Source organism: Dermacentor silvarum, chromosome 4 (genome assembly GCF_013339745.2).
Source record: "Dermacentor silvarum isolate Dsil-2018 chromosome 4, BIME_Dsil_1.4, whole genome shotgun sequence".
Lineage (NCBI taxonomy): Eukaryota > Metazoa > Arthropoda > Arachnida > Ixodida > Ixodidae > Dermacentor > Dermacentor silvarum.
In genome coordinates, this window is record NC_051157.2 from 26,901,275 (window position 1) to 26,922,825 (window position 21,551).

Sequence of the window (21,551 nt, forward strand, 5' to 3'; positions counted from 1 at the left end):
AGAGGACCCATGTCAGGCGTTTCCACCGCCATCGAAGTGGACGTGACATAAGCAAAGTTTGCCAATGTCGCGAGATGGCAGGCGCAATGGGCGTTGGCTGCCTTTCCCCCTCTGGTCCCGACAGCATTTGAGCAGTGCTTACGTTATGAGATGTTCCGTCCTGCCATTCTCTTCGTTCTGGTTTTGCTTTTTCTCGTAATATCCGCGGGTGTGGCTTCATTCTGGTAAAGGGGACGGGAATCGGTGGGCGTAAGTACGTCAAGTGTTTTCCGCCTGGAACGAATGCGTCATTCTTGACAACCAGGAGGTAGCGGCCTCAGAAGAACCCAAAGTGCAAAAGGAAAAAAAAAAACATGCTGGAACGCCAGGTGCGGAGATTCATAGGAATGAGGTTAATATACGCGTAAGCTAACCAGAAAAACACACGCATGCGTTAATAACGCCGCGACCCCTTGACAGTTCCGTCCCCCTTGCCTACTCGCCTTTATTCGATAAAATTATTCTCATTATCCTAAGTAAAGAGTTCCATTTGGCTGATCCGCGGCCACCTACTTATGCAACCGGCCCCTCCGCCGTCCGAGCTCATCGAAATCGTTTCCCTACCATCCCGTGCCTCCCCGCACCTCCCACCCTGCTTTTTTTTTTTCTAACTTTTCAGCTCAATAATATTGCTTACGCGTTCACCTGTTCTCGGCATTTTACTTCCTGCTTAATAGGCGCAACCAACGATTTTTCTAATGTCTTGTTCGTTTGTTCTTGATAGTCTTCTCAGCTGAGCGTGTGCGCGTGACACGCTGCCCTCTATGTCCTCTCCCCCCCTCTCTTAGCACTACCGTTGCTCGGGCAGCTTTTTCGGTTGTCGTTCGCATGCAGCCTTGGCCAGTGACCTTGCAGGAAAGGAGGGGCACGGCGAGAGAGAGAGAGCATCTAGGTGCTGGTTCTCTTTCGCACTTCTGGCTCATCGCGCAGCGAACGGGGCTCAGACGAGCGTCTGTCTGGCGGCTGCGGGACCATGGAATCGCCGGCGTCACCTCCGCCTCAAGGCACTCAGGCGGAGCTGCAGCTCGGCACAGGCTACGAAGTCCTCGACCACTTGCAGGTAATCTTTCATAAATACGCGCTTTAAAATTTAGTCAGACCGTTGAGTGTCGGAGTGTTTAGCTTTGCGCTCGTCCAGTGTGATGTCTGGCAACCAGACGAGTTTTGTTATTCTAAAATTTGAGCACCTTGTGGGGTAATTATAGATGAAGATGACGAAAACGGGTGACTACAGGAAATAGCTGGAAAAGTACGAGTTTTTCTTCAATTGCGAAGTTCCGGAAAGCTTTTCGCCAGAAAATTAATAAGCAAGAAAGATGACATTATCATCTTTCACCACGTAGTAGCCTCCGCGCTCAACCGCAAGTTCTCCATCTACATAAGTTGAAACGTGAACACAGTAAAGCAGAGTTCGCCGTAATTGACAATGCGGAACAACCGTCTCATTCAGTCACCAAAAATCATCTAGCACCAAACTGAGCGTATCAATTCTACACACATGGGCGAACGCAGAAAGGCAAAGAAGAATTCAATGCCATTTCTGACTTGTACGTGTTTCATATTACGCTGATAGGTGACAGCAAATCGAGAAATCCGAGGTAGCAGGGACAAAGCGCTCGAGAATGCGTCCGGCTGCGCCACACAATTCTCGTCTGAGAGGACACGTCGGCCCATCTGCCGAGTGCGCGCCATCGCCACCAGCGCAGCTGTGCGAGAAAAAGTTGCGAGAGTACACGCAAGTGTCAGCGCCGCGTCACAGTGAATTGAGGCAACGATTCTATAAACGCTGCATTGAGGAGCTACGCATGCCGCTAAGCGTGCGCAGTAACCGAATAAAATTTTGCATTTAGGAAGGATTTTGTGTGGTTATAAGACATGTGTATGCAACTAGAGTGTGATACAACAACTCATTCTGAGACTTTATCTCGTACTACATGGGATAGCCAGAATGTTCTTGCAAGTTTCCCCGGTTTCTCGTAGGCTTTTCTTCTCCGTTGTGTTCATCTGCTTACATAAAATTAAAAATTGAATCTATTAAAACTTTCTGTCTCTCCTGTGCGCATATTTAGCCATAAAGGCCAAGAAAAACCATGAATATTAGCTCGTTCAATTTGCTAAAGAGACGTTCTTGTGCAGCACTAGAATGTAGGATGTTTGGCTTAAACTCTTTTGCCGCAAAAGAGCCGTAACCCATCATTATCATTCCAGAGAGCAGCCCTCTTAATTTCACAAAGCACAAGTACTTTCTATATCAAGAAAAATTACAATTGATCACCTTTATTTCTGGCCATCGAGGGTGCATTTGTTTAAATAACAATAAAACGCTATTTGAGTTAAAACCTAATTTACAGTACCTAATGAATTATTAATTGCTTTGCTGAGCTATGCACCACTTAAATTTTGCTAGAGCGTGTCATAAATGCTACTATGGCCTTTGCGTTAAGTTTCCTGCGCTTAAATCGGCATTTAAATGTACTAAACTTACGGTATCAAAATGCTGTATATATTCTAGTATAAAGGTCGCACTCGTCTAGGAGCCGCAACCCCAACTTTCCAGCCAAAATTCGCGAAGAAAAGCTAAGAAAAAAGTATTCGAAAAAAAAACGATGCGCACGCCCCGATTAGAGAAGAGTACAGATTTGGGCTTGTTGATGCATCATTATGCAATGAAAACAGCGCACGTCGGACAACAACGGGGATCGAAGAGCTGTAGTGTCATCTTTGCCTTGGTCCCCATTGTTGTTTGTGCGCTGTTTTGTTTGCGCCTCGATGAGAGTCTATCCGGCCAGTCATAATTTTGCGCGAATCTGCCATAAGGAAGCGTCTGACTGCGTACGGTGCTGCATTCAAACGGAAGGATGCGGCCTACATGCGGGGCCACGCGACAAGCGAGCATCCGGCCACAACTTCGCCGTTGATAAAATAAAAGAAAATATGTACGTCGGAGATCCATATAGAAAGAGGAGATAATAGGAGCACGTAAATACAATATGAAAGCAATATCGTTCGCATTTACAGAGAGACCACGGCGATCACTTACGGCCGGATAACTTGGACCATATAGTCTTCTGCCGTGTAAGGGCCCCACCTCGTCAAAATTGCGAAGTGCGGCTCTTACACGAGAATATGCGATATTACGTCTAGACATTTACTTAACAGCAGCAGACGTTTTGGAAACCGCGTGAGAGTGAGATGGACAGAAAATGAGGTTAGCCATAGCAAGATCTGGCCGGCTACACTGCACCGGGAGAAGGAGATAATAAAATAAAGATAATAAAATGGAGAAAGAAACGTGAGAGCGCAATTCTTATAACCTGTCATGCCTTCCGCATGTCCTCAAGAAGTGTAACAACGCGTTTAACGCTGTCTGCGCGCATGTCTTTCTCGACCAGTCCATCATTACGACAAAGGAGGATTGAACCGTCTGCTTAAAAAGCCCACTTTTTCATGCACACAAGAGCGAACGCAGTGTACGTCGCGAGCCACAAAACCTTGTAGGTTATACGCATCGCGTTTCACCTCCAAACAGTCGTCTAGTTGCACGTTCCTTGTCATTATATAAATTATGGGGTTTTACGTGCCAAAACCATGATCTGATTATGAGGCACGCCGTAGTGGGGACTCCGGAAATTTGGACCACCTGGGGTTTTTTAACGTGCACCTAAATCTAAGTACAGGTGTGTTTTCGCATTTCACCCCCATCGAAATGCGGCCGCCGTGGGCGGGATTCGATCCCGCGACCTCGTGCTCAGCCGCCCAACACTAGAGCCATTGAGCAACCACGGCGGGTCGTTCCTTGTCATTGCTTCTCCTGCCACGGACAATTTTTTTTTCCCATTGGTGGTGTGGTGATCTTCAATAAAGCTCTGGTTGCACTGTTTGACGGTAGCACGATGGCTACACGCGTAAGAACACCTGAGCCCGTATTCACAAAAAGCTCTTGCGCTAGATTTGTTCGTAAGAGGAAATTCGAAGCAATCCTGTTGCTGGACATATTATTATCGAAGGCGGCCTGCCAATGGTAAACAGCACTTACGAACAAAAAGCTTTGTGAATTTGGCTCCTGGTAAATTATACATTCGATAAGACATGTATCATTGGCCGTGAACCAAGATATGAGGTGAACTTCGTTTCTACTGAGTGTCGTGGCTAACTTGTCAATGCATCTTAAGTTATGGAAATATCATTCATTATATAACACCAAGAAGAAAATCAAGACGTTGTCTTGTTACTCGATACAAAAGGTCAACAAACGTCCATCTATTGCTGCGTAATAAAAGGATGGCGTTGTGCATTCCATGTCACATTTGGCAGCCGTGCTTCAGCAGACATATACAAATAAGTCGTGTTTTCTCTGTTTCCAGCGGGTCATTACTAAAACCCCGGGAGCAGACAGCTCCATTCTGAATATCTTGGGCGATGAGCTCTACGAATGCGGTATGTTACGTATGACTTTTCTCAATTTCTGCATTGCTTGCTTTCAGCTGAAAAGTTTCCTAGTTATATTTTGGATAACGCCACTAAAAGAATCAACAATGGTTGAACAAGGGATGCCTCAGGCTGCACAGGAGTCTCTAGCCTCCCCTGTTGATCACTTCAAGGATACAAGTTCCTGTGACCCCTTTGTCTCGTTTGGATCCCTAGCTGAACCTTATGAGAACGAATTGTGATACTTAATGTATTTGGCATCTCTTGTGAAAAGTAACTTTTCAAATCATATTAGTTACAGCGTCACGCGACATCCGAGGACTGGGCAGATAGGGTTTACTGGGGTATATTGTATACAGGCTCAAAGAGACCCGTTTCGAAGTATTCTATTTCACACGTCAGCAAACGCATAAATACACAACCCGTGAATGTATGCGGCATCAGAAGTCTACAGCAAATTGCAAAACAAGTAAATATATTCCTAGGCAATCGCGCGTACTTGTAGAATGCATGTTTTTTCTTCCTGCATTCTTTCCGCAAGATGACAAAGAATGCGTGCTCAACAACGGTTACTGCAGCAGCAGCAGTCACAACGCGACGACAGGAGAGAGCAACGCGGATGAAACATTTCTGGATGAGTTGCAGGTAAAGTATCTTTGCAGATAATGACATATAAAAGGGGTTCTGTAGAAAAGTCTACCCAAAAAATGCTTATTTTATGTGAACATTTTTTACGCGGCGTGTTTACCTTTTACAGAACATTTGGCATGCTAAGCTCATTGAATGCCTGAAAGACACGGCCAAACAATTTGGACTTCCACTTAGCCGAAAGGTTCGTTTCGCATGATTCTGAAACACAGAATGTGTGACGGGGACGCGGGGTCTCTTATTATGCCTGAATATCCTTATTTCCGCGTTTCATGGAGCACACAGCAACAAAGGGTACATTACAAAACACATGTTTTGTTCCTCTTGTTCATCGGAAATACCGTAAATTAAGTTCGCTTACATTTCCTTTATTTAACAACTACACATTAGCATCTTAACGAAATAAAGGTAGACGTATTAGTGAAAGCACTTAAGTCACTTTCGCTTTCACATTTTACTGGTCGCGCACATCTGTGTAAGGAGCCGCATACACAGCACCTCTCTTTCGAGTCTACACGAGCATATCGAAGGACCTTAGTATTTTTAATCCACACTCATATTTGATGCAGAATTACGATATCACGAAGTTAACTAGATTGTTTACAGTTCAGAAGTCAGTCTTGATACTCCTTTCGGATGATTTGGTAATTATAAAATCTCAAACAAGCCCTAGATAGAAATTTATTAAGCGTCTTTGGAGACATCCAACCTCTTGTCAATTTTCACGTAGGTGACATTATCATGTTTACAAAAACACAGTTGTAACTTGTCGAAGCCACAACATAAGCGCTACGCAGTCACATTGCATATACTCTGAGACGGCATTTTTAACGCTCTAGTGAGCAAACTAGTTTTTGAAAACGTGACGTTGTTCGTGTGCCATATCGCACAGTATTAAACGTAACAATTGTAAAAACCACATTTTTTTTTATTCACCCTATCCAGCGCACCATCGGAGAACAGGAGCTCGTAGAGTCCAGATGGTTTGACTTGGGAAGCGAAGAGATCGGTGAGCGAAATGGCCTTGCCCTAATCCTTGAAGGCTTGTCTGTGTTTACTTTCATTTCATTTGTTCCGCTTTTATATAAGAAATAACTTGATTGTCAATTCTTAGTGTTAGTTTCTTTCGAATGAGTGCTAACGTCCAAGCATAAAACCGCTATAGATCATTTTGCTGTTTACAAGCATAAACCCTGGACCACTGATTTCTAATTAGGAAACATAGGAGAGATCAGTGCCCTGGACGGCTTCCAGTTTTGCCCACCAACGCAGCCCGCTAAACGTAGTGGGTAAATATACGTAGACAATTACGAGTAGCAGGAGTGCGTACTAAGCAGAAGCCCGCAGATTTTTAACACTTTTTTCTTGTACATAACCACAGTTACACAAGTCAAGCTCGCCGTTAGTTATACGAAAAATTGTAAGTATTAGCCTTGAGACATGATGCACCTTCGTTTTTTTCTGAAAACGAAAGAGATTTTCCGTACATCAAAACAACTTAAAAACACAGTTTTTGTTCTCGTGTAGTTGTATACGCTCTATACCAGCACGTGACCAGAAGTATTTTGAGCCCACACGCGATAGCTGCTGTTATCGCGCGCGCGATACCGTCAAGACATACACGCATACTAAGCATCAAGCTTTCGTACGGAGCTTCACGACAAACTCACGCAATGTCTCTCCAAAAAGCGTCCGTCACGGGTCATCAGGTAACAAAGCAAAGCAAATCAAAATTTTCAAATCTGACTTAGCCTGGAATCTAATTCCTAAGCCGACAATTAATTGCGCTTCCTCGACTAAGCCGTGGGCTCAACTGTCCCGGTACACGTTCAAATGGGCCACTGGTGCTGCCGAAGTGCTCAGTGCATTCTGTCGGCAAAAATAAAGAAGTGGAGGTTACTTTATCACAAAAATCTGCCGCGAATACTTGAGGCAACAACAACAACATCTAGCCGCGTTATGGCAGACGGTTATGATGACTAGCAAAGCTGGAAGTGTACCCGCGTTACCTAATGAAACAAAGTGGTCGCGGCCGCTGAGCAATCTGCAAGGCTGCGATTGTCACACAGTCTACTATAGCTGTTAACAAGGAAAGGGGAAATGCCCTTCCCATTGGCTCAAATTATGGCAGAGATGTTCACACGAAAGATCTATCTGCATAAATTTCAGCGTCCTATCAATGCACTCAAAGCTGCGTACATCTGCAGCGTCAAGTGGTTCGTTCAAAATCGCAATCATGCATCGATATGTGGCGATGCACCTGTAATTAGAATACAGAACGAAACGGAGGATAAGACACGTGCGTGGATAATATGGTGTACGTTTTGCTGCTTGCGCCTACTGCCAGTTCACCTACAGCCTATATACTGACGATCTTTTTCTAATTTGAGCGTTTTCTAGATGGTCAGGTAGTTATCTCACGCCACGCCCAGTCAATCAGGTCATCTACATGTGCAGCATCAGAACGAACAGATGGCATTAAGACGACTGCGGCGAAGACCAAATTTTAATTAGCGACAACATGCCGACCGAAAAAAAAAAAAGCTGAAAGGACCTGACCGTGGTAGTTGCCCTGTTCATGTCGCTATTTTCTTTTAATGCACTCGCGGCAAGGTAAGAGTAACGGTGGACCCATGTGTTTTTTTTTCTCCTCGCTCATTCTCAAGGTCAAAATTCGAGCATCATTAATAATCCAACGGAATCGATGCTGAACACCAAAGCACGAAACCTCACGCCAACGTTGCCAAAGTCATTGCGTCAAGGGCGACGCCTCCGCCCCCTCATGACTGATGGGTGCCATTAGCCGGATCACTTTCATCGACGAAGTTTCGTGAACCACAATCCGCCTGCGCTCTGTGGCAGCGCAGCTCACTGGGCTTAATCTTTGATGCCCTATTCACGTTCACCTCCCTCTGTCGTCCCACTGCTTCTAGGCAAAACGCCGTGGTCGCTATGCCCATTTGCATAGAAACATTAGCCAGTATAGAACAATTTGCTGGTTCAAGGCTAAGTAATTGTCGCGTACCATTTGATTATTCTGAAAGAGTCAGTGTTGCGTCAGTCATGGTTGATTGCACTGCCCACTAATCTTGCCAAGACCGTGTGAGAAGGCACAAGTAAGCAAGCGCAGCTCTTTCATATCAAAATCTGGGGCGGTATTCTGTAAGAGTCTACCTAGTGGACTGTCCATTTCGGGTGTCGCTGATTGGCTGCTGCTTGACGTGCAGGAAAGGAGACTGGCTGGCACCTTCCTGCACGTCAAGCAGCAGCCAATCAGCGACAGCCGAAATGGACAGTCCACTATGTAGACTCTTACAGAATACCGCCCCAGGACAGCAACCCGAATATGATTTGACAACGGAGTGCTGCGTATGCCACGGATGACAGTACGAATATTGAAATGTTGTCATCACGCCAGTTGTACATGATTCTACGAGTAAGTGCAGAAGAATTCATAATACATTCATGAACAGTTTCAAATTCACATGACAAAATGTCACAGAACAAAGAAACAGTCGAGCGCAATTTTACGTCCGCTACCTCCTACACCTATATACCTAGCTTCAGTAGCTGCATGCAACTTTTTTAGCGCTAAGCCGTAAAATGGAAGTCCGGATTCGGCCACTTCATCCGTAATGCACCGTCATAATCTCTGACAGTCTGATTATTGTCAAGATAATGTAACCTCATGTGCCCAATGCTGCAGCTTATCAGCCATTGCACTTCCCCGAAGTGTGCTCACCGTTCCCCTGCTTACCGTCCTAGCTGCAAGTTTATTTTCTGCACCGGCGCTATACTCGTAACTGTATGAAGCACTCGTAACTACTTGAAGACGAAAAAGAAAACGCTCGCGCACACATAAACACAAACGCACACACACGCACGTACGCACACGCACATACGCATCAATTGACGGTCATTGCGACCATAGTGTTTCGTACCATGACTTTGCCCTTATAGCATCCAAAGTCCTTAATTGTCGATGCCTTGTATCTCTCTCTCAAAGCTCATTTGTTTTTACAGATTCATTATACGCCAATGATTAGAGACATTTAGATTCTTATTGTGTACCCGCGACCATTGTCAGAACGTCGTGAAGAAAAGGTATTGTTTACAGTATCAAAAAAAATTGTCGCAGTTTCACCCGAAAGGCGAAGCATCAATTGCGATAGCAACTTAGCAGAGAGCTATACGGAGTAAGGATAGTAGTTTTATCGGCTGCATAAACTTGTACATGCAGCAGCACCAGCAACGCCCAGAACTGTTGTCGACGCCGTCGGCGTTTTGCCCCCGTTCGCACCGAACGCGCGCGGCGTTGGTGACTGTTGCCGGTGCCTCTGGGGGCGGCTCGGAGGTTTTCGACGAGATCAGAATGGGACACTCGCCGAGCTGCGTCGGAAATCTTACCCACCTTCTCGCCTCGCAACTTTTTATTGCGATAGCAATTATATGGACACTTTCACCGGATTTCTGCCGTCGGCGTCGCCGTCGCCGTCGCCGTGAGGTTCCGTATAGATAAAATCTTCGCCGCGCGCCGTATGCCCGAGCGGAAGCGTGCGGGGACGCACGCTGTCACGGAGAGCGAACGCACTCAATCTTCCACGCGCAAGCAAGGAAGCGGGAAGCGAGCGCCGGAGGGAGCGGGGGGAAGGGAGGCGACGTTTAGCTGCGGCCCCAAGTGCCTATTTATATCAGAGGCTCCGGCGACAGTCACCAACGCCGCACGCATTTTGTGCGAACGCGGGCAAAACGTCTACGGCGTCGACAACAGTTCTGTGTGTTGCCGGTGCTGCTGCATGTCCAAGTTTATACAGCTGATAAAGCTACTATCATTACTCCGTATAGCTCTCTAGAAATTTGCTATCGCAATTGATGCTTCGCCTTTAAGGTGAAATTTCTGCGACACCTTTTATTGCGATAGCAATTATATGGACACTCAAAAGCAGATTTCTGCCGTCGGCGTCGCCGTCGCCGTCGCCGTGAGGTTCCGTATGACGTCAATGGAGATGAAATCGTCGCCGCGCACCGAACGTTGTATGTGCGAGTGAAAGGGCACGAGGGGCGCGCGCTTTCACGGGGAGTGAACGCACGGCGGAGAACAAACGCGCGTTCTGCGCCGTGCTCACTTAAGGCTGCAGAAGTAGGCGCCTCTTTCCTCCTTTACAATCACCATATATGTAGAGAAAACGCGCCTTCTTCCGACGCGCGAGAGGCCGTGGGGGAGGGGGGGAGGGGAGGGAAGGGAGGCGACGTTTAGCTGCGGCACCACGCGCCTATTTATATCAGAGGCTCCGGCAACAGTCACCAACGCCGCACGCATTTTGAGCGAACGCGGGCAAAACGCCGACGGCGTCGACAACAGTTCTGCGTGTTGCCGGTGCTGCTGCATGTCCAAGTTTATACAGCTGATAAAGCTAATATCATTACTCCGTATAGCTCTCTACAAATTTGCTATCGCAATTGATGCTTCGCCTTTGAGGTGAAACTGCGACAACTATTTTTTTTTTGTATAAATAAATACGCATTTGGTGCCGCAGCTAAACGTCGCCTCCCCTCCCTCCCTCCAGCCCGTCCCCCCACGACCTTTCGTGCGACGGAAAAGGTCGCGTTTGCTCTCTATATATGGCGATTGTAAAGGAGGAATGAGATGCTTAATTCTGCAGCCCTTCAGGGAGCACGGCGCAGAACGCTCGTTTGCTCTCCGTCGTGCGTTTGCTACCCGTGAAAGCGCGCGTCCCTCGCCTCCTTTCACTCGCACATACAGCGTCCGGAGCGCGGCGACGCCGTTGACGTCATACGTAACCTCACGGCGACGGCGACGGCAGAAATCCGCTTTGGAGTGTCCATATAATTTCTATCGCAATAAAATAAATTTCGACATGGTGACTTTGCTGTCAACCTGTGGTCTAGATTTAGTAACGCGCATATTCCAAAATGGAGTGTGTCCTGAAGGGCGTATAGTGACAAATAAAAGTGTTCTGTGTCTGCTAATTCTCTTTTTGCGAGAACACAGATTATGAACGCTTGAAGAAACCATAGATGGCGGGCTAGTTGGTTGCTAGAGCTTGCATTATATGCATGCTTGCGGGTATTTGCAGAGCGAAATGTAAGAAGACGCCCTTATTTGTGTGCGTGTCTTCTGCATATTTCGTTACAAATATGAAGGCAGTAAAAAAAGCTTGAAAAAACCTCAGGGTGCCAAAATGAGAGATGCTCTGGCGGACCAATTGACAGCCAAGCACACCATGCAAACCCCTTCTGTTGCAACACCACACCCAAACAGTCCCTGTGTGTGACTGTTAGAGCCATTAAATGATGCAATTGCTTGTTAGTGGCGCTACCTTTTTGTTTTTGATACCTGAAACAGATAGAATGATTGTATCAGAAAGAGGGAAGAGTGCGGAAATACGATGGACGGGCGCCAACGATTGATCGGTTACAACATCATTAGCCGAGAGATCATAACTGTTATGAGCCACACATACGTTTAGAGCTTCATTTTTGCATCAATTGATTGACTCTGCACCTTAATAATCTCGACTGACCAGCGAGTGACGTACGCTTCTTGCTTCCCGACAGAACTCTTGGCAGTCGAACCACTTTACACACCTCAAGATTTCCTTGACTTCTTGCTTTCTCCAGCGTCCAACGAAGACGAGATTTGCTTCGTTTCCGGAAACACAAGGTAACAAAATATCAAAATCGCCCATAACAAGGGCGAATATTTGCGCGTATTAAACACACGCTCTGGCTTTGTTTGCATTATTATAAAATTGCGCTAACAGGTTTTTTTGCCACAAATAAGGTATAGTGTGAAAGAGCTCGTGATCTTGTGTGTATCATGGGTACTGTGAACAGAGTTCAACATTAACGAAGAAACGCTCCTCTATAGCCTCTTACGTTTTTTTTTTTTTCATTTTGTTCTCTACATTTCTAACACGCTGCATTTATCGCCTGCAAGCTTTCTTGCCCAAGCCTCGGTAGCGCTCAAAACCAAAGATATCTGCGAACTGGTTCGTACGGCGCCGTTGTATTGGCATGCTTTGGAATGTCGAAAGTTTGCCTGCTGGTGGGCTGCTACTGCATCTACTTTTTACTCCGTGCAGAGAGAAATGCTGAAGACGCCAAGTTACGAAGCTCCCAAGTCTCAGGACTTGGACAGCGCAGAGTACCAACTGTTCGCACAGCTAAGTACGTAACGATGCTTGATTTTCAAGTTATATCTTTCAACAGCCTCAAAAGTACATAAACTCAAACTACCATTCCGCACTTTTGTCCTTTTTTTTTTCGCCCTTTCTTCTCATTCATTCACTCCCGCTAAGCACAACAAAATTTTTGAATGTCTCGATGCCGTCGGTCAAAAGTCACCGATTTTTCTGCTCGCAACTGCAAACTCGAGGCGGTATACTCTCCGAAGATTTGAGCTTTATTAGGCTTTTTCGACCAGATGTCGCCAGCAAAGGTAGAACAAAAATGGACTTTCAACTACTTTGATCAGTACCACGGGCAAAGAATGCAAAGCCTAAAACTTGAAAGTAGGGGCTTCGGAAAGCTATTCGAGCTGCAGTGACTCCGCGATTGTAATTTTGACTGTGATCGTGTGTGTATCACTGGTATGTCCCTACGCATGAAGTCTGGGCTCATTTCTTGTGCCTGGAATGAACGGCCAGCTATGCAAGCACACTAAGAGAGGCGATGCTACAGCATCTCACCGATTTCCGTCACGACCATGAAAACATTTAAGCGCAAAGAAAAAGAGTGGTTGTGGAGGACGAAGAGGAGCTATTTTGTGCAGTTCTTTAGGGAGCACGGCTCAATGCCCTGGTAAAAGCAAGGGGGACATGAAAAACCTCAGATGGCGTGCAATGCGCGTGCGCGAAAACTCACAAATGTTCATAAAGGCGCACATTTTCACGTCTTCTTTTACGTTACTTTACTGTGGTTGGATGGTGCTACTGGTTCATATACGCATCAGCGTCGAGTGGCGTTGAAGCATCGAGCAGCGCGGTGAATATTTCGCCCAGAACACGAATAAGAGGAGCATCGATGTGAGGCAAAGAATGACTTGCAACGCTCGCTTTCTCGAAAGCGCAAAGCCGGGTGACGTCGATACGCAATGGCGAAGCAGCAGCGGAACGGGAACGTGTGGTTTACTGGTGCAAACAAGGTGCAAGCAACTACTTTATGAAACACTCCGTGCAGTACGTGGTGTGTTCTATGAATAGAGTGTTCGTATATAGACTCTGGTTTCTCTGGGATGCGTGAGGTGTTGCAAAGCCACAAGTTTACTTTGAGTGAGACGTTATCCGGTGAAAACGTATATTACTTTGTCGTGTGATCTATACTTGCAAAGTGTCTCTAAAAAGGAACAGCGTTCCTTACAAACGCCCAGAAAAGCTTCGCTTCAATCGATTCCCACAACGCGCGTGACCCGAATTGTTTTTTGTTTATTTCAATAAGGAGAATCAAAGACAATTGCTTAAAGAAGGGAAAACCAGAAGCCAAACATGCCAATATCATTTCATTGCTTTGGACCAAAGTCATGTCACCGTGTGCCTGGTTACGAGGTCAACACATTGCAAGTAAAATACCTCGACTCGTTCGATGACTGAGTGCCGGCGTTTAAAAGCAGGCCGAATACGCGAAACGAGTGAGTCAGTCAGTGACAGTCGGTCCGTCGGCCAGTCAGATTTGTATGGACACAGCAGACATGCCTGTCTATAATGCGCCGATTCAGTGGTTACTATATTTGTGTGAGCTTCCGGAAGCGCCGAAGAATACACTGCCGCATAGTGTACAGGGTACTTTACCCTTCCCCACAAACTTTAGATATACTCGTACCTTTCGAACAAATACGTAATTGTTAAAGGTGCCCCCTCCACATGACGTTAATTAGTTAAGTACTGTAAGTTTTGTGCATGACGAGCGCTCGTTTGAAGCGTGTGTGCGACAAATTGTCACCTAACACCATGAAAAGGGACCTCATGTCATCGATCCGGAAAGTGAAGATATGAGTGGCACCTCCCTGCTACCGCCGCCATCACCACAGCTTACCTCACATGACAATACAGGGCAGCAAGTCTTGTATACATTTATTTATTTGCTTTTTATTTTTATTGAACAGTACGTGGTACCTCTAAACAGCCTATAAAGGTAAAACTTTGCATGTTTAGTCATAAGCTTCCGCGGTAAGAAGTGGAATCAGAGTGTTAAACTGGTGTAACGTTATCGTTTTCGGAATAAGATAATCTATCCAGTGGATGTGCTCGATCTTTATGCAGCGCGCCTTTTGCTTTTTTTCCGCAGTATATGACACAAGTGACCAGCTTGCTGCTAGGGAGTTCCTGAAGCGGGGTTGTCCACATTGCATGCGAAGGCTTTTCTGGGCCAGGGTGCTGGGCATTTCATCGGCTGAAAAGGTCAGCGTTTGTAAACAAATGTTCTGGAGATCGCAGTCTAGGTATGTGTTTTTTATTGGCGTTCTTCTCAGGTGAACGCCGAGTTCGATGGCCTCAAGGAAAGAGTGATACGGTACGAGCTGCTTGTGGACCAAATTATTATAAAGGTAACATTAATCTCAGCGGACCCTTCATCCCCGTTTCTGTGCGCCTTCGAGGCTAACCACTTTTATGTTTTTATTTTTTAGGACGTTCGTGACACTGTAATGAACGACATCGAGTACTTCGCGTTTGACGACAGTTGCTATCAAGTAAGTGGATCAAACTGCGCTGTAAGCTTTCCACGAATCCGTTCAGGTGCTTGTCAAATATTCTCTACAGAGCTTGATACTGGTGTCCTGCCATTATATTTCAGGTGATGTTGGCGTTCACAAGAGACTACTATGTTGCGAGAAGAATAAGCAACAATTCATTAGGAACGGTTATACTGAGAGCTGACTTACCTTGTGGAGCCGTTCCATACTACGGCTTTTCATTGCTCGGTGAGTTCTATCAACCAGCCATATTTCTCGTTTTAAATAGCTTTGCATTGTTGGGAGCAGGCTAAATGAAAATCCAATCCGGCTTCTCTCGGCTTAGTAAATTGTGCAGGAGTCTCTAGGAAACCAAGTTACCCTGCATTGACTCGCTAAATTAAATAAAAATTGGCTTTGGCTTCTTAGTTGATAGTAGAGACGGACGTTCTATACCCACCTTCTACGAAGTGTTAAGCAGCATGCTGCTTTTCTTTTTTACGTTGGCTTTTAATAGAAACTCCTTACGTTATTATGCACGCGGCTTTGTGTGTCATTCAATGGTAGCGAAACAGTAGCACTGAAGCTGTTATATCTGCTGCAAAGCTAAATGATTCAATTTACTATATAAACTACCTGCTAATAATTAACTACCATGTTACCAACCTTAAGGCACATGTTTCTGTGGAAATGTTGAAGGGAATCGTCATGAAAATCTAGCTACTCGTTTCTACTTTTCAAAATGGCCATGTGGACCGAAATATCTGGCGTCAAATTATTCTTTCAATTTACCCGATTACCCACGTGGAACCACGAAACGCGGCTCCTGCAGTGATGTAGAATCGTGGCGTAAAATGGAGCTGTCGTAGCACTTTCCTTTTCCCGCGATCTTATTCCGATTGGCGCTGTGCGCAACTCCCGACTGAATGCACAGTAACTTCAGCAGCAGGGGCGAGACTGGCCACTTGATCACGCCGTATAGCCAAGCCCTACTACGTCACAGCGGGGTTGCACTGCGAGCCGCACTTCGCAGTGCTGCGTGCGTAATCGGACAAATTGAACAAATAATTTGACGCCAGTTATTTTGGTTTACATGGCCGTTTTGAAATGTAGAAAGACGAAACTAGAGGTTTAAGACGATTCCCTTCAAGCTTTCAATACAAACATATGTGCCGTAATGTTTGTAACTAAGAAATTCATTATTTTAATTAGTATAAATTATTTAGGAAATTAATTGCTTTGTTTCGTTTTTATTTTTGCAAATGATGTCCGCCTGGGCATCATACAGTAATTATGTAGTGACTTGATTCGAGTGACTTGCATAGGCGTCTTTTTTAAACATTGTAAGTTCAAAAAGAACACTATATATAAAGCAATGAAGCACTCACGTCACTATGCGAGCAGTCACTTAAGGGCTGGCGATGAAACTGGTCTTATATCTCGTTTGTTGCAGTGAGCCCCCTGTGCTTCATGTACGCAGACGTCGGCATTATGTACGCTGTCTTTCGCGAAATGTACTGCCGTTACTTCCACAAGTTAATGGCCATTTCTTCAGACCCACAGGTGAGAAACATTTAGAATGGCACTCTCGATGCGAAAAAACAAAACAAGGCAAAGAAATGAAAATGCGCTCAGAACTCACGTGTCTGTGAAACCAGACACGCAAAGCGACGCAGAAAACAGATTTCACCAATAGAAAAACTTCCATTTGCTTACTTTTCTTTCACATATGGTAGGTGAACATTAAAACAGCTTGTCACAAAAATGCATCCCCACTAAGGTTTTATTTGAAAGACATTGCTTTAGCGGGAAAGTAAGAAATTTGCGCAACTTTTCCATAACGAAAGAAAAATGGGTATGTAGGGCACTTACAATTTACTTGTCACCGGAGATGCTTTTTTGTGCACACTTATAAACAAATTTCTCAGGCAAGTGAATCGATGTTTTGGTTACAGACCGTCACGTATATCTGAACTGAGAACCTGAAACATTCACTAACATTACAACGCAGAACCTGTCATTTGTGAAGTTTCACCGAAAAGCGCATTAGCTGGTGTGCAGTATTTGTCGCGCATCACGCGTCCCTAAAATAGCGTTCACGCTGCTCTTACGGTATACTCTTCGCCGTTTTCCTCTAAGTTAGAGCGCTGTGCCCAACTTTGACTTGTGAGCTCTTGAAATGACACCGTACGAACATACTGTATTCTGCACTCAAGCACTGATGATAGAGATTTCCGCGAGGAATCCTGGTGAATACGCGACAAAAGTTAAGAATTACGCCGTTTAACATTCCAAGGCAACGCACATGTCATGAGAGGCGCCGCGGTGGGATTATGTTAATTCGGCCACCTGGGTTTCTCTATAAAGAATCTCAATGCACTCGCCCCGACCGAAAGTCGGACCCGCAGCCTCTGACGAAGCAACGCGACAAAGTAATTAGGAGATTTCTTTGAAACATAGCTCACGTACACGAGGCTCCAAGCAACTGCACTTCTCGCAGTGCGATTCTAATATCCAGCCGGCGTAAGTAAGGTAATTTAGAGGTTTCCTCGTGTCAGGAAGTGGTCAGTGACAGTTGGCTCCGACGTGAGCTTTTTTAAACGAAATCTATAGGGAAATTTTGCGAGCAGGCATAAAGCATGGAAGCGGCGTAACTAGAACCTCACGAAATTTACAAGTGCAAAGCAACATAAAACGTTCGAATAAAACAACACTCCGCCTTTCGGTCTTGCGTCTGTGTTCATGTCCGCGCTACTGGAGCACCTTCCGATGCCATACCAACAAACCCAGTTTGCAACTCTCTTTTTGGTCATCTATGTTACGCAAATAAATTGGAGTCTTACCGCATGAAATAAGCTATCTCAATACTGTAAACGGGTGTGAAACTGATGAAATAATAACAATCACTGCAATTTCGCATGAATTAGTGCATCGTCGCCCAGGTCTTTTTTCCAAGCAGTTACTCCGGCAAATTTTAAAATCTGACGAGTATATCCGCAAGAGAAATAGATTTAATGAATCCTGGAGAGGTTTTCCTGATGGCAAACCTAGAATACTGCTCCAGATGGATAGGATAACAAATCTCATCATATCCAATATATGTGACAATATATGGGACATATATGTGCACAGTTCACAACACATATGCAGAACATACACAAAACACAACACTCAACTAAATCGTCTAGAGAGCAGTGTCTCTAAGGACACACAAAACTGTTTTCGTTGCGCTTCCGCAATAATGCCTTCACTATGCAAGTACTAATGGCACACTGAATCTTTAATTTCGAAGCTAGCCTGTTATGGTTCTCTTTTTCTTTCAGGGCATTGTGTCATTGTTGTTGACCTTTGAAAGATTGGTTCAGTACAGGGAACCCGAGTTCCTGCCAGCGCTGGCCTCCAAGAATGTCAATCTGTAGGTTGGTTTCATTTCATCCATAGAGTACGGTGACATGAGTTGATTTTTTATGACAAATTATCTTTTTACAAAACATCGCAGACAGCCTATTGTGTTCCAAATGCTTATGCAATCATTCTGTGCCCACCTACCTGCGGAAGAAGTCCTGAGATTGTGGGACAGGGTACTGGGCTACGACTCTGTCTACGTCCTTCCAGGTAAGTAGCGGGTCCTTCTAGGTACCCGCTACGGTACTGCTGGCTTCCGAAATGCATGCACAATTGCCACTAATCTCAGAGCCTGCGTGACGCCACAACACTCCACCCTCTAATGTTGCGCAGTATCTCGGTGGTTAGGGCGTCGCCTCCGCCTCCATATTACACATTGCCCCAAATTACACATTACCTAATGGCAGCGGCACTGGTTGGTAGGCAAAGTTTCGATCTTATTCACCACATGGTGAAGATGGTGCCGAACGATGACAGCGTAATGGAAATGACTCAATCACGGAAGGAGCAAAATCACTTTAAGCTATCGCAGAATAATTGTTTTGGTTGAAGAGATGGTGGCCAAAGATGTGCCCATATCATGTGCTGCTTCAGTGGGCCAAGTTTGGTTGCAGCGTCATTAGTGCTCTTTCAAGTGGACATTAGTCTTGTTAGGCCATATTTACAGTTCGGCCGGCATTTAGCAGGCAGTTTAGTTATGGTAACTCATTTTCGACTCCCAAAAACCGTATTCAACTTCTTTTGGCCCGTATAGTACAACTGTCTGTGTGTGCCAGATACAAGTGTCCCCCGATTGCCTTATTATGGCCAGGCGTGCGAGCTTCCCGTACCCGGAGCATCAATACCATGGTCACAAGCTCGCATTAAAGAAAAAAGTAACAGCTACTTTGGCTAGAAGCTAATAGCCTCTCTGTCGCTATTGTGCAACACGCACATGCTGTGCTCCATGATCCGCATCAATCACCATGACGTACACTTCCATTGCGGCATATCCGTGTATTAGACTTGCCTAAACAAAATCTGTCAGCGTCTGTTAAGATGCTAACGTTGTCCCATCTTAACGACTACCACAAGGACAGTACAGAAGCATCAATGGTTCAACGGCTACAAGCAGGGTCAAGATTTACACTTGAGGCCTAATAGCTAGGTGTCCTCGCCAGCCATCGAATTTTACATGTGACATATTCGATGGCGGCAGAGCTTCATGCTATACCTGTGGTTCATTCGAGGGCAAATCTAACTACCCACATGCTTCATTTTGACGAACAGGAAATCAACACACTTACACGCACAACTTCATTATGCATACATAGCAACACGGAGATAGATACCGCTGAGGTGAAAGGACACACAGCAAAACTGGTGTGGATATTTCATGTTGGCATCAGAGCGAATATTGAGGCAGACAGACTTGCTGCTGCTCTGCAAATGCTGCTGATGACACCTCTCTGAAAGGCAGTCGCGGAATTGCGGTTAAGATGACTAAATGTAGATCAATGACCCAAAGCTCTTGCTGTGATGTAAATGAAAAAATACTTGGTATTTGTTCTTTATTCGTGCGTATTGTTACATTTCCGTCATTTGCTTGTGGACTTTTGTCTTCATTGCACCAAGGATCTCAATGATTCCAGCTGCATTTTTTATTGATTCAAGGTGTACCAGCAATAAAATTCTTGTTTTTTTCTGTATCTGGTGTCATTTCTAACTGCTCATATGACTAAGAAATGGCCTGAAAGAACCGGCGACGAAGACTTTTGACACTCCCAATATCATCAAATGAATAAATGATTCATGGTCATTATTTTTTTTTTTTTTGCGTTCCCCAGGTTTGAACAACACATTAGAGACCGACCTCTCTGCCTTTCTGTAAATATACTGACTGTCTCTCTCTTTTGTTTGATGGTTGCGAAAGCGCCCACAAAAGAAATCCTTTCTACAATGTAAATCTGCATGCTATGCAAGTATACTTGGTTGCACTGAAACTCCAGTGACAAGCCGCATTTTTCCCGTTTTTTTTTTCTGCAGTTGCAGCGGCGAGCTTAGTCTGTTCCAAAAAGACAGAAATTCTTGGCACGAGAGATCAGTCTTCACTTGAGGTAAGACAAACAAACCTTTAGAGCTTTTAATCTTTTTCATCATCTAAGGTCTAGCGTTTGCTGTTGACTGCATGTCTTTGATGTGTTATGTTGCAGGACATATTTAACAAGCTAATGCCATGCGACGTCATATCCACGCTGGACGATTTCCTCAAGCCTCCAAGTTTGTGACGGCGACACGATAAATAGAGCTATTGAACTTCACTGCCGACGATGGCTACTACTTGTAGTCGAGAACGTGCTGCCTGTCAGAGGCCAACAGAGACATCGTGCAATTTTGCTGTGATAGTTTTACATCGTTAGCCTGATCTGAGCCAACAACTGCATGCTATCCAATGCAACGCCACCGTTTTCTTCACTACGCCTCTCTTACTCAACGCTGTCAGGACGCAGCACTTCACATTACAATCTCATTCTGTACGCTGTCTACATCAGCCATAGCAGCCCGTGCGTGTTTAACATGAATAATTTCATAATAAACTATGAGTTGGAAGTATATACATCACTGACTACGGGGCTAAATGCTTTTTCTTAAGTGACGACAATTTTTTCTCACAACCGGAGCTTTAATTAGCAGACCACAAGAAGAAAAGTGTTGAGGAAAAAAGCGCCTTAGAAAACCATCTTACTGATTAGTAGTCATATAAAATTCGAGCTAATATTATCGACTTATTCCTCATTTTAACCTGTGTCATTCCTTTTTTGTGCAGCTGCTATACATCAAGTTAATGTGACCTTGCGCGGCAGAATGTTGCCTTTTCGTGTGCAACTTTCGTCACGTGCTAAAAGTGATCACAATTTTTTGTTTATTAGGTGTGTTCATAACTGCAAGTTAAAATGCATCAGCAAAAGTCGTCTCACTTCTTTTTCGAACAGAGACAACCGTGATTGCTTCCATTTCAGACTCCCCGCATGGGAAAATATTTCTTTCTTTTTTATATAAATATAAATTACAGAAGTATCGAAACACGTGGGTAATCATACTTTTTTATATTGAAGAAGATGCCTGAAGAATAACTGCAAGCTGGGCAAATTGGTATCTATTCATATTCATACTTTGGGTTGTGCATGAAACACACGGACAAAGAAATTACTAGTCGTCTAGCCCTTTCCTTGGTCCGTTCATTTCATGCGAAATCCAAAGTATGAATATGAACATGCACGAGTTTGATAGGACGAATCCAAGAAGGCAAAGGGGTGCCAACAAAACATGCATCCCTAACCCATTTGTGTTACACGACACA

At 44.9% G+C, this 21,551-nt stretch overlaps 1 protein-coding gene across 3 annotated transcripts; it reads left to right on the forward strand.

Annotated features, from left to right (window-relative positions):
- The first annotated feature begins 1,000 nt into the window (after positions 1 to 1,000).
- On the forward strand, positions 1,001 to 21,519 carry LOC119448404 (TBC1 domain family member 19-like). 3 transcript variants are annotated; one of them, XM_049666791.1, is made up of 17 exons: positions 1,001 to 1,099; positions 4,404 to 4,476; positions 5,009 to 5,112; positions 5,225 to 5,299; positions 6,061 to 6,124; positions 11,695 to 11,800; positions 12,077 to 12,128; positions 12,222 to 12,306; positions 14,422 to 14,534; positions 14,606 to 14,680; positions 14,762 to 14,824; positions 14,929 to 15,055; positions 16,260 to 16,369; positions 18,130 to 18,221; positions 18,306 to 18,421; positions 20,237 to 20,307; positions 20,404 to 21,519. In XM_049666791.1, the coding sequence occupies exons 1-17, from the start codon at positions 1,013 to 1,015 to the stop codon at positions 20,476 to 20,478; spliced, it is 1,488 nt and encodes a 495-aa protein (XP_049522748.1). In that variant the 5' UTR covers positions 1,001 to 1,012; the 3' UTR covers positions 20,479 to 21,519. The 3 variants fall into 3 exon arrangements, with proteins under 3 accessions (XP_049522748.1, XP_049522747.1, XP_049522749.1); XM_049666790.1 differs by having other exon boundaries at positions 12,077 to 12,306; XM_049666792.1 differs by lacking the exons at positions 20,237 to 20,307; positions 20,404 to 21,519 and having other exon boundaries at positions 12,077 to 12,306; positions 18,130 to 18,225.
- The last annotated feature ends 32 nt before the right edge of the window (positions 21,520 to 21,551 follow it).

Bases quoted from the DNA above. Each gene is read 5' to 3' on its own strand.
- LOC119448404 (XM_049666790.1), top strand. From the start codon at position 1,013: ATGGAATCGCCGGCGTCACCTCCGCCTCAAGGCACTCAGGCGGAGCTG. The intron at 11,801-12,076 runs GTAACAAAATAT...ATCGCCTGCAAG, and splicing joins TTCGTTTCCGGAAACACAAG to CTTTCTTGCCCAAGCCTCGG. The intron at 16,370-18,129 runs GTGAGAAACATT...TTTTTCTTTCAG, and splicing joins CCATTTCTTCAGACCCACAG to GGCATTGTGTCATTGTTGTT.